The following is a 16,508-nucleotide window of genomic DNA, read 5'->3' as shown; positions in this document are numbered from 1 at the left end:
AGAAAAGGTGTGGAGAAAAGTAATCCTAGAATGAAAATATTTGAGAAGTGTGTTTGCTAGGGCTTCCAAAACAAACTACCAAGACTGTGTGGCTTAAAAAAATTAATTTTGTCACAATTCTGAAGGCTGCAAGTTCAAGATCAACCCAGTGAGCACGATTTATTTTTTCTTGGGCCACTCTCCTTGGGGTTTCCCCTCTCTGGTCTTTCCTCTGTGTGTGTGGTTTGTTTTTTAATATAATCTTATAAGGACAGTAGTCAGATTAGATTAGTACCCACCCCTAAAACCTCATTTTACACCTTTAAAGACCTTATCTCCAAATAAAGTCACATTTTCAAGTACTTGGTAGTGGACTTCAACATTTGAATTGTGGGCTGGGGACAGGCAATTCAGTCGATATCAAAAATTATGGTGATTAAGCTTCTAAATAGTACACGAAATAAGTATTTCACAGGCATATCAAACTCAGCGCAACTAAAACAGACCTTATGATACACTACCTAGCTTCACTTACTCATCAACTTTGAAATCTAGTCCCCATTCCAGAGTATTCCCTTTTCTTTTATGCAAATACTTAAAAATATACGTCTTACTGATTCTAACTTCTAATTTTATGTTAATATTGTCCATATTTTTGTTTACTGTGGCTAAAAACTGGAAATATTAATGTTGAAGAGTTAGACTTTGCCTAAAACTAGGTTTTATCCCTAATGGAATATTATGCAGCTGTTAAAAATAATGCTTTTAAAAAAGATAAACGACATAAAATATGCTCATTGCATTGTATAGGGTAAATCCAAGTTGCCAAATAGCGTATTCTTATTTATGTGACATCACACACACACACATTCACACGCACACACACAGTATATAGTTTTAGGAAAAAAGAGTGACTATAAGGGTCAATGCCAAAATGTTAAGAGTGCTGTTACATTTTTTTTGGTGCAATAGCTCCTCTGAAGGTAACTTTCTCTATTTGTCTCTATCCAAAACTCTCCATGGTGTGGTTAAGAAATAGGAAACTCTCCCTAGGCCCTTTCCTCTCCAAGTCTCCCTGCCCTATGTTAAGAAAAATTAATTTATTCCACAGGTAATCACTGAGCACCAACTATGTACCAGCTATTATCCTATGCAATACAAAAATGAATAGAGTAAATTTAAGATATACTTACTAAGGAAATTGAAAATCAAGACAATAGAATATCCTCGCATAAAAGGAAAAAAATTTTAAAAGTGTGAAATGACTGTAAGGAACAGGGGAACAAGAAGGATTAAGGCCAGAAAGTGACATAATTTACGGTCAGGTCATGGTTACCTCTGGGGGCAGTAGCAGGAAGATGAGAGATGAGGTCAAAGCAGTTCTTGGTAATATAACAAATATAATAGACATAACCAATATATTTGATTGATAATTGGGTTCAAGCATGGCCATCATATTATTCTTTATAACTTGTATATCGATTTGTTACATTTTTAAATGTATCTAGAAGTACAAACTTAAAAGCAAGTAAAGAAAAAATAATCTACAAACATGTTTGTGGAAAATCACTTCAACTTCTATAAAAAGAACTTCTGTAAACTATGAAATATTGCTTATAGCAAAAATTTAGTTATAAAAAAGGAAAACTCTCCTTATACTCCAAAAGACTGTAGATGCTGAAAAAAGAGTGGGTGCTTAACAAAAATCTCTGCTACTATATAAAACTTGATTTTTTTCCCCCTTTTTTCCTTTTTTTTTTCAGATGGAGTCTCTTTCTGTCGCCCAGGCTGGAGTGCAGTGGTGTGATCTTGGCTCACTGCAACCTCCACTTCCCGGGTTTGAGTAATTCTCCTGCCTCAGCCTCCTGACTAGCTGGGACTACAGGCCACATGTGTGCCACCATGCTAATTTTTGTATTTTAGTAGAGATGGGGTTTCACCATGTTGGCCAGGCTGGTCTCGAACTCCTGACCTCAGGTGATCTACCTGCCTTGGCCACCCAAAGTGATGGGATTACAGGTGTGCACCGCTGTGCCTGGCCTATGATACTTGTTTTTTAAGGGATTCTTCTTGAAATATACTCCTTTTCTGCCAGGGAAAGGAAATACTTCACATGTACGCTGAAGTATTTCATTTCATCATTTGTAAATTTGTTTAGATTTACATTTATTTCATTCATATCCATTCATTCAGGCACTTGTTCAGACAAATTAAACACATAATTTGAATTCAATATACTAAATGCAAGAAGTAGTTTTGTAAAATATATGAGAATTGTTTTACATAATCAGAACAGTTGCTGGGTTAGGAAAGGGATTTTGTGTGGTTCCCTGTTGTTCAGAAGAAAGTCCACATTCCTGTCATTGGCCTAACATGCCTCCAAACCTGGCACAAACCCACTTGTCCAAGCATCAACCATCACTTCCAATACTGACATGATTTATACTATTGTCTGAACTTCTATTTTCTTTTATTTTTTCTTTAGAGATGGAGTCCTGTTCTCATTGCCCAGACTGGAGTGCAATGGCACGATCTCTGCTCACTTCAGCCTCTGCCTCCTGAGTTCAAGTGATTCTCCTGCCTCAGTCTCCCAAGTAGCTGGGATTACAGGCGTTTGCCACCATGCCTAATTTTGTATTTTTAGTAGAGACAGGGTTTCACCAGGTTGGTCAGGCTGGTCTCGAACTCCTGACCTCATGTGATCTACCTGCCTCAGCCTCACAAATTGCTGGGCTTACAGGTGTGAGCCATTGTGCCTGGCCTCTTTTCTGACATTCTACATAGTATTTAATTCTTGCTCTGCTTTCCATAAAGGCATGTTTTGACTGACCAAATAGACTGGATGCTCCTCAAGGGCAGGAAAAAAATATAGAGGGAGGTGGTGGGGAGGGGTTGTAATGCTAAACAATGTTGTTATGGATAGCCACAAGAAGACTATGATATTTGAATACAAACCCGAAGGAAGTGAGGGAACACCACCTACAGAAATCTAGAAGCTGACTGGACCACTCAAGGGGAACCATCGGTATGTCGTTCCTGTGAGGAGTACCTCTAGCAAGTTCCAGGAACTGGTGGAGTTGGCTAGGAAGGAGTGGAAGAGTAGTGGGATTTGAGGCCAAAGAGTTAATAAGGATCAGACAGTGTGGCCCGTAACCCACTGAAAGGACCTTGAGTTTTTCATTAAGTGACATGAGAACCATTGTGGGGGTTTCAGCAGAGGAGTCATCTGATCTGAATTGCCCTTTATTGGAATTCCTCTGGGAGAACCAGGTGATGACAGTGTTGTAGTAATAAAGGTAGAAGATGGCAGTGGCTTGACCAGAGGAGTAGCATTGGGAATGAGAAATGGTTGGATTCTGTTTGTGTTTTCAAGGAAGAGCTCATAGAACTTACTGATGGATTGTTATGTAGGATGTGAAAGAAAAAGACAAAAATGATTCCAACTAAGAGTATAAATGCCATTCACCAGTTTCAAGATGATGAGATTAGCTGTTTTGTCAGAGAGAATGAAATTCTGTTGAAATTGGAAGTTCATATTAATTGGACTTTCAAGTAGAGATGTCAAGTAAGTAACAGGGTCTCTGAGTATGGAGTACAACGCTGTGGGCTGGTCATTTAGTGTTCATGACATAAATATATGTATAGTATCTCCACAGCAACAAGGAAACATCAGTTCAAAATAATCAGATGGAGATTTTCATTCTCCAGGTCCATCTTCTCAGAGCGATCAGAAGTGGCAGAGCTAAGGGAAGAGAAAAGGCAGCATCAGATACAGAGCTCTGAAGCCAGTTTCCACAAATAGGCTTCAGGATGCCTGAGAACACATAGAATTCAATCAGGGGATTGAAATGTGCCCAAATATGTGACGATAGTGGGTGTATTTTGTAAAAACTGTGAATATCTATCACTGGATCTCCAAAGTTATTCCCCATGGCTCTAACTTTAATAGATTATTTGAGTGAGGATTCCAATGTTATGTTATACTCTTATGAGTAAGGGCATTTTTCCACATTTGTAAAATAGGAATAATATTTGTTTGTTCTGAAAATTATAGGAGAAAAGGAAAATTACTGGAGAAATTGTAAAACTGTAACTTAGAAATTCACGTCGTTAATACTAAACAAACATTCTTTACTTCTTTGACCCAAAGCTTTTTCTGTTTATTATCTACCTTCTTTCTTAAGAGATTTAGTCCCATCTTGTGGCTTTTTTACTCTTATGGCAATTATGCTTTGACTGTGAATTATGTTTCCATGTTTCTTTTCTTTCTTGTTTTTTTTTTTTTGAGACGGAGTTTCGCTTGCCCAGGCTGGAATGCAACGGCACAATCTCGGCTCACCACAACCTCCGCCTCCCAGGTTCAGGTGATTCTCCTGCCTCAGCCTCCCAAGTAGCTGGGATTATAGGCATGTGCCACCACCCTGGCTAATTTCATAGTTCTAGTAGAGATGGGGTTTCTCCATGTTGGTCAGGCTGGTCTTGAACTTCTGACTTCAGGTGATCCACCTGCCTCGGCCTCTCAAAGTGCTGGGATTACAGGTGTGAGCCACTGCACTGGGCCCCATGTTTCTTTTCTAACCTGCAGGTTTTTATAGCCAACTGCCTATTTCATATCTTTCATATCTTTCTCTTAGATATGTAACAGGCATCTTAAATTCTCTCTGGATATACAAAAATAAGAATTTGAATCCTCTCCAAAACTTGTTCCTTTCTTATTTTTCCACATTTTAGCAATCGATACCTCCAATTCCAGTTGCTTTGGCTAAAATCATTGGAATCATCATACATTTTTGTCTGTTTTTCATACTCTACACATTCAGTAGCTCAGAAAAAACTATCAACCTTAATTCAAAATATATATAGAATCCAAGCACTTTTCATAGCCTGTACTACTAACACACTGGTCCAAGCCACTGTCATCTCAACTGCATTACTGTAGTACCCTCTGAACTGGTCTCCTTGCTCCTACCCTGGTCCCATCACACTTTATTCTTCATCAGGCATCCAGATAGCTCATTTAAAAATATAAATCAGGTCCAGTGTGGTGGCTCATGCCTGTAGTCCCAGCCCTTTGGGAGGCTGAGGCGGGCGAATCACGAGGTCAGGAGATGAAGACCATCCTGGCTAACATGGTGAAACCTCATCTCTACTAAAAATACAAAATATTAGCCAGGTGTGGTGGCTACACGCTTGTAGTCCCAGCTACTCGGGAGGCTGAGGCAGGAGAATCACTTGAACCTGGGAGGCTGAGGTTGCAGTGAGCTGAGATTGCGCCACTACACTCCAGCCTGGGTGACAGAATGAGACTCTGTCTCCAAAAAAAAAAAAAATTTTTATATATATATATATATATATATATATACACACACACACACACATATATATGTGTGTGTGTGTCTATAAATCAGAGTATGTCAGTTCTCTGCTCAAAACCTTGCAGTGGCTCCCATCTCACTCAGAATAAAACAGTAGTCATACTGGTCTACAAGGCCATATAGAGACTCGTCTCCATTTGCCTTGCAGATCTTACTGGTTTTTAATTTGCACCCTCTCCAATACCAGCAGTGGGTTCTTGACCCTCACAAAATAGAAATCGACAAAGAATATAAGATGGACTTGAGCAAGGCAGTTTATTAGGGCTTTCGGCTTGAGCAGAAAGGGAGACAGCAGCCAGAGGTATACTTGCAGCTGGCTCCTTGAAAGCAAGCTAGTGTGTATTTTGTTATTCTTTTCTGGGCTTTGTCCAGGTGACATCATGGCATGTTTGGGGTGGTCTGTTTTGGAAACACCTTTGCAGTCCCTTGTCATGTTTTTTCCTGTGTCTCAGGCCTCACTGGCATCTTAAATCTTCATGCAGGGGTATAATTTTTATCATTAACATGATGCAAAATTTAGGTTAGGATAATCTAAGACCCTACAGTGCATGTTCATTTGGGGAAGGTCTTTTGGAAGTCCCTATGCTGATGGCCAGGATGTTTGTGGTTAGAGTGTTCTATTTCTTTGATGTCTGATTGCTTGATTTTATGAGCGGAAGCTTCAGTGGCTGCAAGGTTATGGAGCTGGGTGCTGCTGTAGTCAGCGTAGCATGTAAAGAAGTGTGGTGGGGTCCCTTGTACTGCCTTCCAATGTCTGCCTCACTTCTGCCCCTTTTTCCAGCCATAATACTTGCTTTTTACCTCCAGGCTTTCTTGCTTGGTATTCCATTTGGAATATTCTCCTGTAGCAGGACGAGCCGCAGACAAAACTCCTCAGACACCGGATTAAAGAAGGAAGAGGTTTTTTATTCAGCCAGGAGCGTCCTCACTTTCTCAATGTTTTTTTTCTTTATCATTTTATGAGTAAAATTTCCCAAGACAGTATCATTTAAAATATCACCTCTTCCCACCACATGCTATGCCTTTTCCTGCTTCAGTGATCTTCATAGCAGTCAGCACCATCTGACACAGTATGTTTTGTTTTGTGTGTGTAGCACCACCCAATAAATATAAATTCTATGTACACAGACATATTGTTTTGTTCTTTCTCATTCACTGCTTTAACTCCCAGAGCATAGAACAATGCTTGGCACATGCTATGTGCTCCTTTTTGTCGCTGTTGTTACACTAACATCCTCATAAAACTTTTTCTCCTCAAACCAGTGCCTTAGTACCAATAACATGATGCTTTTCATATATATGCACAAGGTCACACTTTTAAAAAATGACATTCAAAATAACTATTTTCCTGATTTCAAAGTATCAGCCTACGGATTACTTGTTGGCTAGAAGAAAAATCTCATTTTCAGTGGAACTATCACCCTAAACCACCAATTTTTTTTTTTTTTTTGGCAGTCTTTCTCTGTTGCCTAGACCGGAGTGCAGTGGTACCACCTTGGCTCACTACAACCTCCGCCTCCCAGGCTCCAGCCATTCTCCTAACTCAGCCTTCTGATTAACTGGGATTACAGGTGCCTGCCACCATGCCCGGTTAATTTTTTTTATTTTAGTAGAGTTGGGTTTTCACCATGATGGCCAGGCTGGTTTTGAACTCCTGACCTCAGGTGATCCGGCCACCTTGCCCTTACAACGTGCTGGGATTAGAGGCATGAGCCACTGTGCCCAGCCCAAACCTGCGATTTTTCTATCACTTTGAATTTGCATAAAACCAGACATCAAGTGCTTCTGATGTAGTATACTACTATGTACATTAAATGTGTAAACTGTTCCTGACAGGTATATTCACCTTTCAATTAAGTGTATGGAAGTCACTTGTACTTTACAGGACATGGAGAATACAGAAGCTAAAATGATTAAGAATCAAGCCAATCCAAAAAAAAAAAAAACCATTCTGTAAGTCTGGTCTTCAAAAAATCAACGTCCAAAAATGGGGAAGTAGGGGAGAGGAGCCTGTTTTAGATAAGAAAACTGGAGACACAACCAAAGTTATGGCGGCATCCTTCTTTAAACAAACCAGATCTCCAAGACATCTGGGGCATAACGGGGATGTTTTCAATGTGGAATGAGTACATGTCTTTTTTGAACAATAGACAATGAGATCCAAGTAGGAAGTAACGAAGGCTTTATTTTCAGAGGGAGAAGAATCCCAGGATGTAGTGAGCACTCTGTGTCAGTGAAGGGGAGCTGGAATATATACATGCCTTACAGTCAATCCTACATCACAGATTAAGTAGGTTTGGAAAAATTCTTTGAATATTATTCATGAGGGAAGTCAGGCACTTACACTTTGGCAAAACATGTAACATACATTTCATGTGAACCATGGGGAGGATTTTAGCATTACAATGAGGTGGGATTTAGCTTTATGCTAAAAGTTGAACTGTAGGGCACAAAGACAATTTGTTCAATCTCTACAAGCTGGCTGAAACTGGCTTAAGGTCTATGTCCACTTATCAATAACGAATATATGTAAGACTGGTCCTCTAATTGGAGTTGTGGCAGGACTGCAAAACAGGGGAAAGGGATTTCTGGCTGGTCAATCAGAATCCGTTGGAACATTTTCTAACTAGTTTCTACAATGCTTTCCAGCAGTTAGTTTCTGCTTACAGGAAAGAAATCATACGGCAATTAACACTAAGATGATTAATCCTTCATTTTTTCTGCTAGCCATGCAACTCGATTATGTGGGGTTTACTATATACTCAACAATTTGGGGTATAATGTCCTATTATAGCATAGTATGTATACTATAAAAACTGTCATAAACATTCTACCTACTTTTTAAATGTTTTTGTTACCGAGATTCCAGGGGTTCAGTCCAGGTCCTGCTGCTCGCCAGAGAATTTCAATGACCTAGGAGGGAAGGCTTTAATCCCGTGCTGCTGCTTAGGAGAAAGGGAGATGAAATCACAAATCCGTCTCCCGGACCAAAATTGGGGGGGTTTATGTAGCGAGAAGAGCGAGAAAACAGGAAATCAGGGAGTGCTAAGGAAGCAATCATGATGGTTGAGAAACATGGAGTCTCACGGTGTGGATGCAGTGATCCGGTGAGTTTCAGTTCCTCGCTTGAGGCAGGTACATGAGTTCCTAAACTTTGTCTCATGTGAGTTAAATGTTAAATTTCAAGTTTTAGGGTAGGATTAAAAGGTCAAATTTCTTTATTTAAAAAACAGCAGATATTAGAATTTCCTAAGGGACAACTGGGCTGGCTTCATTAATATACCGAAATGCATACTTACAACCTCTCCTCGCGTGAGCTGATCTACCCCAGAGGCCTCTACACACCAGAAACTCGGTCGTTAACACAAAACAAGCCGCCAGGATTTAAAGCCCACATTACCGCCCAGAAGATTCGTTATGCTAATTCGTGTATCCGCCCGTTGCCAGACACCGGCTTTGTTCCTCGCTGTCCGCCATTTTGAGCGGTTACGCACTCTGGCAGTTTTCCTAGTTACGTGAAAAACCATGCAGTTTTAAGTATTTAAAAAAAAGGCAAGAGAAACAGATGAAACACCACCACTCTAACCTTTTCGGTGCAACCTAAGCCCCTACTATACCTCCTGCAAAGGGTATGCCTAATATAGCAATTCTAAATGCAAAAGGATCCTAGCCTTAAAAATCGTATGCTGAAACCAAACATAATTTCGAACGAAAAAAAAAACCGCGAAAGACATACGTACCTGTGGATAGTAACAATGACTTATGAAGTGACTAAGTGGTTAGCAAAAGTCATTAGCTCTTTTAAGGAAAAGTGTGGGCGGCCCTGAAAAGGGCCTTTAATTTGGGATAGTTTAGATGTTGAGTCGTTCAAGCAAGAGCCTTAGCCGCCGAAGCCGTAAAGAGTGCGTCCCTGTCGTTTGAGAGCGTAGACCACATCCATCGCTGTTACGGTCTTGCGCTTGGCGTGCTCCGTGTAAGTAACAGCGTCACGGATCACGTTCTCTAGAAACACCTTCAGCACCCCGCGGGTCTCCTCATAGATGAGTCCAGAAATGCGCTTGACACCGCCGCGCCGAGCAAGACGCCGGATGGCAGGTTTGGTAATACCCTGGATGTTATCTCGCAAGACTTTGCGGTGACGCTTGGCGCCCCCTTTACCCAAGCCTTTTCCGCCTTTGCCACGACCAGACATGGCGAACCAGCCTGAAAGACAAACTGGAGAAATCTGGAAGATGAGCAACGGTAGTACCCTTATATGCTGGGAATTCGGACCTAATTGAAGACTGAAAACGCACATACGGGAACTTTGGTACTGCCTGCTGGCCCCACCCCTCACAGCTCAGACCCGGATGACGTCACCAAGGATACCAGTTCCCGCCGGAAGAGTGCGCTCTCCATGGAGGCGTCTCTGCAAGTCTTACGTCCCCAAAGAGGAAATTTAGGCCTATTTTAACAACTAAATGAGATTAAATATATTAACATTTTTAGATTAATATCATTTATTGCTTGGATGCTCTAGAACGATTGAACAGGAGCTTCGGCTCACAAGACGAACTGTAGCAATCTCCTTCCATGAGGAGTTCAGCTTTGTTCCCACAGGCATGGTGCCTCTGACATTTCTGCTGCTTGCTCTCTTGGGGACCGAACCCCCTTAGGAAGTGTTTGAAAACTGCAAGATCTCACCCTCTCCAGCACCAAGCTAAGGGAAATCTGACCAAAAGGGTTTTCTTCCCGAAGAGAAAAATATGGATAATTAGTGATCCGTCGGGCGCTGTGGCTCACGACTGTAATCCGAGCACTTTGGGAGGCTGAGGAGGGCGGATCACCTGAGGTTGGGAGTTCAATACCAGTCTTTAACATGGAGAAACCCCGTCTCCACTAAGAACACAAAATTAGCCGGGCGTGGTGGCGCATGCCTGTAATCCCAACTACTTAGGAGGCTGAGGTAGGAGAATTGTTTGAACCCAGGAGGCAGAGGTTGTGGTGAGCCGAGATCACAGCATTGCACTCCAGCCTGGGCAACAAGAGTGAAACTCCGTCTCAAAGAAAAGAAAGAAAATTAGTGATCCCATTAATTCTAGTCCTCATTGTGGAGGCCCGTGTTACAATTTTGGCTTTTCTTTCTTCCCTGTTTATTAAAATTTATAATTCTCATTTAAACAACTAGCTAACTCGCACATCTAAACCTAAAAACCCACTGGTGTGTTAATGTTTAGTTCTCTATTGTTAGTTTTCTTTTCTTTTTGATTCTGGTAGCAGCCTTTATCACAAGAGAATTGGCAACGTGTAGTGGGCCAAGGTATTAAATAGGCGACTTCCTACAGACTTTTAAAATAAAAGGTGGTGTTGGGAGTCAGAAAACTACAAAATGACGGCCTCAGCAGTAAGTTTTTCTCCTTCTACATTCCTCTCTCTCCCTCCCATTCTCCCGGGAAGCTAGCTATAGGAACTAGACTCCTTCCTCCCCAAGATGGAACATATAAACCAAAGCTAGCCCCAAAGCTGGCCAGAAAACCTAAAAATAATCAAATTTTCCTCCTTTCCATACAAATGTTAGGATTTCTACTGTGAAAAGAAATCAAATATGTAGAGACTAAACAAAAAGGAACTGTAAATTGCTGCTGTTAAAATCCCACCAATATCAAAATTCTGTGAGCCTGTGATATTTAGGAAGAATTTACATACTTCTATAATAATTGTAATAGTATTTACATATTTGTATTTAAATGTATAAAATTGTAATTTAATAGAACATTAGTTAATATGTTACTGAATTGGGTTTTTTTTTTTTTTTTTTTTTGAGTTTTTTGGCTGTAAGTTTATTCAATGCAAAATAATCCTCTCCAGTTTTGCTGAGGTGGCTGACCACGTCCATGACCAAATCTGCCTCTAAACTGGAATTCGGTTGCTGATCCAGCCCCAGCCTTGGCTTTCTTGTCAGCACCAGGGGACACAGCACTCCGTCTGTAGGTATCGCTGTCGGGTTCTCCTATTGTGAGTCTTGCAGGTTGCTCACCCTCCATCCAAACCTTTAGGCCGAGGGCTGCCAGGCTCTGGACTCTGGATGACTGCGGCCTTCAGTGGCAGGCACAATCTCTGGGGGCAGATGAAGGTAATTATGGAGATACTGGATGCTCTCATTGGTAAGGTACCAGTAGAAATGTCTCCAGGCAAACTGTTCCTTCAAGTAGCCTTGGGACTCGAGAGACTGCATGGCCTTCATGACACAAAGGTTGGGCACATTCTTGTCTGCCATTTCTAGGTGCTTAAGCATATGGACATCCTTCTTGGTCACCATGACTCCCTGCTTAAAAAGGAGTTCATAAATGGCAATCTGGTTCTTCTAAGGCATCAACATCTCGGCGACTGTGGGGTCTCGGGCCAGGGCTGGTACATTACTCAATTCTTAAACTTGTATAGTTGCACTGGTTTCCTATTGCTGGTTTGAAAAATTATCACATTTTATGATTAAAAAATACAAATTTGTAATTATATAGTTTTTAAAATTGGGGCTCAGTCAGATCTTACTGAGCAAAAGAGTCAAGGTGTTGACTTGATATTAACTAAAGAAATAAAGAGCCTGTGTCTTTTCCCTTGCCTTTTTACCCTGTAGATGCCACTCTCTCCTTGGATCATGGTCCTTTTCTTTCACTTTCAAAGCTGGAAATTTATGGCCAAATCGTTCTCATGCTGCCATATCTCTAGTTCTCTATTCCAATTCCCTCTTCCACTTTTAAGAATCTTTGTAATTGTATTGGGTTAACTCGTAACATGCAGGATAATCTCCTTAAGGTCAGCCAATTTAGTAGCCTTAATTCCATATAAACCTTAGTTGCCCTTTGTCACGTAATGTAACAAAGACTGCAGGAATTTGCAGACTCCAGGGATTAGGATGTGGTCATCATTGGGGTAGCCTTATTCTGCTTAGCACAGTGGATCACAATATTTTTAGAATCTGATAGAAAGCTATATAATTTGTTCTGGGAAGGAGAAACACATATGGCCACATTTTTGCATATAATTTCAGAAAGTTGTTGTATTCCCCTCAAGCTGATGTACACCTTAGTTTAGATATTTACTTATGGAACTACAGAAAGCAAAAATCGACTGCTATACCAATGTAAATCTGCACATGAAGCTATTTACTATTTTTAGCTTTCATTTTTCTAGGTTTTTCTTGTTGTTTTCATATTTTCAGTTGGGGTTTATTTGAATGTTTATATATGCTTTGTAAGTGCTGTGTTCTGTGTCCATTTATGTGCCAGACAGGGAGTGGGAAGTTGAAAAAAAATTGTGGGACGGGTGCAGTGGCTCACACCTATAATCCCAGCATTTTGGGTGTCTGAGGAGGGTGGATCACCTGAGGTCAGGAGTTGGAAACCAGCTTGGCTAATACGGAGAAAGGCCGTGTGTACTAAAAATATAAAAATTAGCCGGGTGTGGTGGCAGCTGCCTCTTGTCCTAGCTACTTGGGAGGCTGAAACAGGAGAATCACTTGAACCCAGGAGGCGGAGGGTGCAGTGAGCCAAGATCGTGCCATTGAACTCTAGTCTGAGCGATAATAGTGAAACTTCGTAACAAAAAAAAAAAAAAGAAAAGAAAGTAATATAGAATACTATTCCTTTTTTCTTAACTGGGTTGAAATTCTAAGAATATTTTGTATAAAATATTTTAAATATTTTTAAAATACAAGAATATTTTGTAAAAATTCTAAGTATTCTACAATGGATGCCATTCATAACAATTTATGATCTTAAGTAAGGTTTGTAATTACAAGCAATACACTACAACTTCAGTATCTTTATATGTGAGTATATAGAATAGAAAAATTGTGGTATTTGTAAGTAGAATGACATAAATTATTTTTTCATTTAAAAATCACAATTTTTGCCTATTAGAATAAAATGAACGTATATGAAGTCAACCTTGAAGGAAAAAAAGTAAAAAACAACTTTGAGGAAGTGACAACAAAATATTTTAGGGTTAAGGGTGTTTCTCTCCTGGACTTCCAGTTATTACTCACAAATGTTATTTTGCCAGTAGCCAAACTTTTCTTTAAACAAAGAACAATTTTGATTATTAGTGCTGCATCCAGGCACCGGTGTTCACATTTTTCAGTTTTCATGCACATGGCTTGTCTTGCTTTCCTTATATTTTGAAGAATTTGATTATATTATTTTAACCCGGCAAACTTGCCAATGCTGTTATGACTAAACCGGAATTAAGGAAGACATTCTTTTTCCCCACACTGTCAGTAGCAAAGGAAATATTACTTAATTTCAAAAGTTCTTTGCTTATGAAACCAGTTTGACAAGGGACACATCACAGCACAACATAAGAAAAATGTGCACATCAGCACAATGGGCTAGCCTTGTAACCAGCACTTTGGGTAAAATAAATACGCTACCACTAACTTAAGATTAAGTACAGCATTTTGCCTTAAAGCAGTCAAAAGAACTGTGCTCTAGACCTACACAGCAGCAAACCCTTCAAATCAAGATAAAACCAAATCTGTTGGTAAACACAGAAAATATGCAGGTAATTACAACTCTATAGCTGAAAAAGTGGGTGGCTCTTAAAAGAGCCTTTGGGATTGGGTATGAAGACGTTAGAATTACTTAGAGCTGGTGTACTTGGTGACAGCCTTGGTGCCCTCGGACACGGCATGCTTGGCCAGTTCCCCGGGCAGCAGCAGGCGCACGGCAGTCTGGATCTCCCTGGAGGTGATGGTGGAGCGCTTGTTGTAATGCGCCAGGCGGGAAGCCTCCCCAGCAATGCGCTCGAAGATATCGTTGACGAAGGAGTTCATGATACCCATGGCTTTCGATGAGATGCCAGTGTCAGGGTGGACCTGCTTTAGCACCTTGTACACGTAAACGGAATAACTCTCCTTGCGACTACGCTTGCGCTTCTTGCCATCCTTCTTCTGCGCCTTGGTCACCGCCTTTTTGGAGCCCTTCTTTGGGGCAGGAGCAGACTTAGCAGGTTCGGGCATGTTAAAGAAACACCTCGCCCACAACCTAAAGAAAAATGACAAGTATCCTCACTCTGCAGCTCGTAATATCTCTAGAGCTGGTGTCCTAAACTGGCGTTTGAAAACTTACATATTGATTGGATAAATTGTCTCTGTGTGCCCTGTCGTATGCAAATTAGGCGATTCTCGCGATTCTTTGTAATTGGTAGGTTGTTCTAGCCAATCAAATAGCGTTATTTACAATTCGGCCTCCAAGTATAATAGTTTCTCACTTGCTAACAAAATTCAGTTTTACATTTTTCACTGCGTTGCTCAACATCTATTTTAAGATATCAAAATGTCCGGACGCGGCAAGCAAGGCGGAAAGGCTCGAGCCAAGGCTAAGACCCGATCTTCTCGGGCCGGGCTCCAGTTCCCTGTGGGCCGAGTGCACCGCTTGCTCCGCAAGGGCAACTACTCCGAGCGAGTTGGGGCCGGCGCGCCGGTGTATCTGGCGGCGGTGCTGGAGTACCTGACTGCCGAGATCTTGGAGCTGGCGGGCAATGCGGCCCGAGACAACAAGAAGACCCGCATTATCCCCCGACACCTGCAGCTGGCTATCCGCAACGACGAGGAGCTAAACAAGCTGCTGGGTAAAGTCACAATTGCTCAGGGCGGTGTCCTGCCCAACATCCAGGCTGTATTGCTCCCCAAGAAGACTGAGAGCCACCACAAGGCCAAGGGCAAGTAAAACGAAAATTTGTATATTGACTTTTTACGGAGGCAATCTTAACCAAAGGCTCTTTTCAGAGCCACCCATGTACTCATTAAAAGGGCTCATATTTTTTTCCATGTCAGCTATTTTGCAGTTTTCTTTAGTAATTCTTCTACCTATAAGTTGGTGTCCTTACACTGTGTAACGTGAAACTAACCTTCCATTTTAAAGTCGCCATAAAAATAGTTAAGCAAATCGGCGGGGCGCGGTGGCTCACGCCTGTAATCCCAGGACTTTGTAAGGCCGAGGCTGGCGGATCACAAAGTCAGGAGTTCCAGACCAGCCTGACAAACATGGTGAAACCCCATCTCTACTAAAAATACAAAAATTAGCCGGGCGTGGTGGCGCGCGCCTGTAATGTTAGCTACTAAGGAGGTTGAAGCAGGAGAAAAGCTTGAACTGAGGCTGAGGTTGCAGTGAGCCGAGATCGGGTCACTGCACTCCAGTTTGGGCGACAGAGAGATACTCTGTCTCAAAAAAAAAAAAAAAAAAAAGGCAAAGTAATTAAAATGCAGAGAGAGTATAAGTCACAGGTAATTTAAATCGATCAATGCAGCAGCCCCTTAAGATTGCAAAGCTGTTAAAAGGCGTGAGAAATACAGAGAAGAGGTTAATGTTCGTCAGTGTTTACATTTACATATGAATGTAGTGACTTAAAGCAACAGAACCAGAAACAACCTTTTATTATCTTTTGTATGCATCTTAATGATACGAAATTACCTGCAATTTGTAAGGATTTTTGAGGTCTGTTTTTGCTTTTTGCAAGCCACTTTCCACTCTACTGAGCTAACTCTCATTAATTATAAATAGGAATATAAACCTACATCCCCTGGAGCCAGATGGCCCTTAGGTGGAGCTTCTTTGCACAGTGTTCAGCATGACTACAAGGGCACACTGGTCTTTTTGTGCCATTTATAAATTTGGCTATTTCTTTTCTTTACAGCAGATTACACAAATACCAGTTGAACTTGTAAAAGATGAGAGTGCTTTCATGTGAGGATGTCATATTGTAGTTAAATATGTGTTCATGTTGCTTGGCATCAGGTTTCAAATTAATAGTCATGGTGTACTTGGAACAAATTATTGAAAATATCTCCAAATTTAAATAGACAAATCAAGATATAAAATTAGCCTTTCTAAACTTGAGGGTAAAAAGAAATCACTTGACCAATCACAACTAGCGCGCGTTTTTTCAAAACGTTGATCAAAGCCAGTTTCAGGCGCCAACGTTTTTTTAAAAATTAAGTAAGACACGTTATCCTAGTAGCTAGATAAAATTTTGCAGAGGAAAATCAAAGTACGTTTTTTAAAAAAGCCAGAAAAATGGCACAGAGGGGAAAGGGTTGAAAACACCAGCAGTTAAAGGAGACGGACGGAGGAAAGTTTTAATATTTGGTCTACATGCAGGAGATGTTCTGTCAGGGAG

At 40.9% G+C, this 16,508-nt stretch overlaps 3 protein-coding genes and 1 pseudogene across 3 annotated transcripts in view; 1 reads left to right on the top strand and 3 right to left on the bottom strand.

Annotated features, from left to right (window-relative positions):
- LOC126953332 (uncharacterized) overlaps positions 1-9,988 on the bottom strand; it is a 37,274-nt gene extending 27,286 nt beyond the window's left edge. The window contains exon 1 of the mRNA XM_050788824.1: positions 9,238-9,988. Within this exon, the coding sequence (XP_050644781.1) occupies positions 9,238-9,651 (414 nt within the window). The 5' untranslated portion in view covers positions 9,652-9,988. The remainder of the gene's footprint in view (positions 1-9,237) is intronic.
- A 1,185-nt stretch (positions 9,989-11,173) lies between these two features.
- LOC126953331 (40S ribosomal protein S10-like) lies at positions 11,174-11,712 on the bottom strand (annotated as a pseudogene).
- Positions 11,713-13,162: 1,450 nt separating this feature from the next.
- On the bottom strand, positions 13,163-14,459 carry LOC126953542 (histone H2B type 1-C/E/F/G/I). Its single transcript, XM_050788974.1, has one exon. The coding sequence runs from the start codon at positions 14,347-14,349 to the stop codon at positions 13,969-13,971; it is 381 nt and encodes a 126-aa protein (XP_050644931.1). The 5' UTR covers positions 14,350-14,459; the 3' UTR covers positions 13,163-13,968.
- Positions 14,460-14,616: 157 nt separating this feature from the next.
- Positions 14,617-15,401, top strand: LOC126953523 (histone H2A type 1-D). The gene has a single exon (XM_050788957.1). The coding sequence runs from the start codon at positions 14,666-14,668 to the stop codon at positions 15,056-15,058; it is 393 nt and encodes a 130-aa protein (XP_050644914.1). The 5' UTR covers positions 14,617-14,665; the 3' UTR covers positions 15,059-15,401.
- The last annotated feature ends 1,107 nt before the right edge of the window (positions 15,402-16,508 follow it).

This window comes from Macaca thibetana, chromosome 4 (assembly GCF_024542745.1).
Source record: "Macaca thibetana thibetana isolate TM-01 chromosome 4, ASM2454274v1, whole genome shotgun sequence".
In the NCBI taxonomy this organism is placed as follows: domain Eukaryota; kingdom Metazoa; phylum Chordata; class Mammalia; order Primates; family Cercopithecidae; genus Macaca; species Macaca thibetana.
This window is presented reverse-complemented; position numbering and strand designations above follow the sequence as displayed.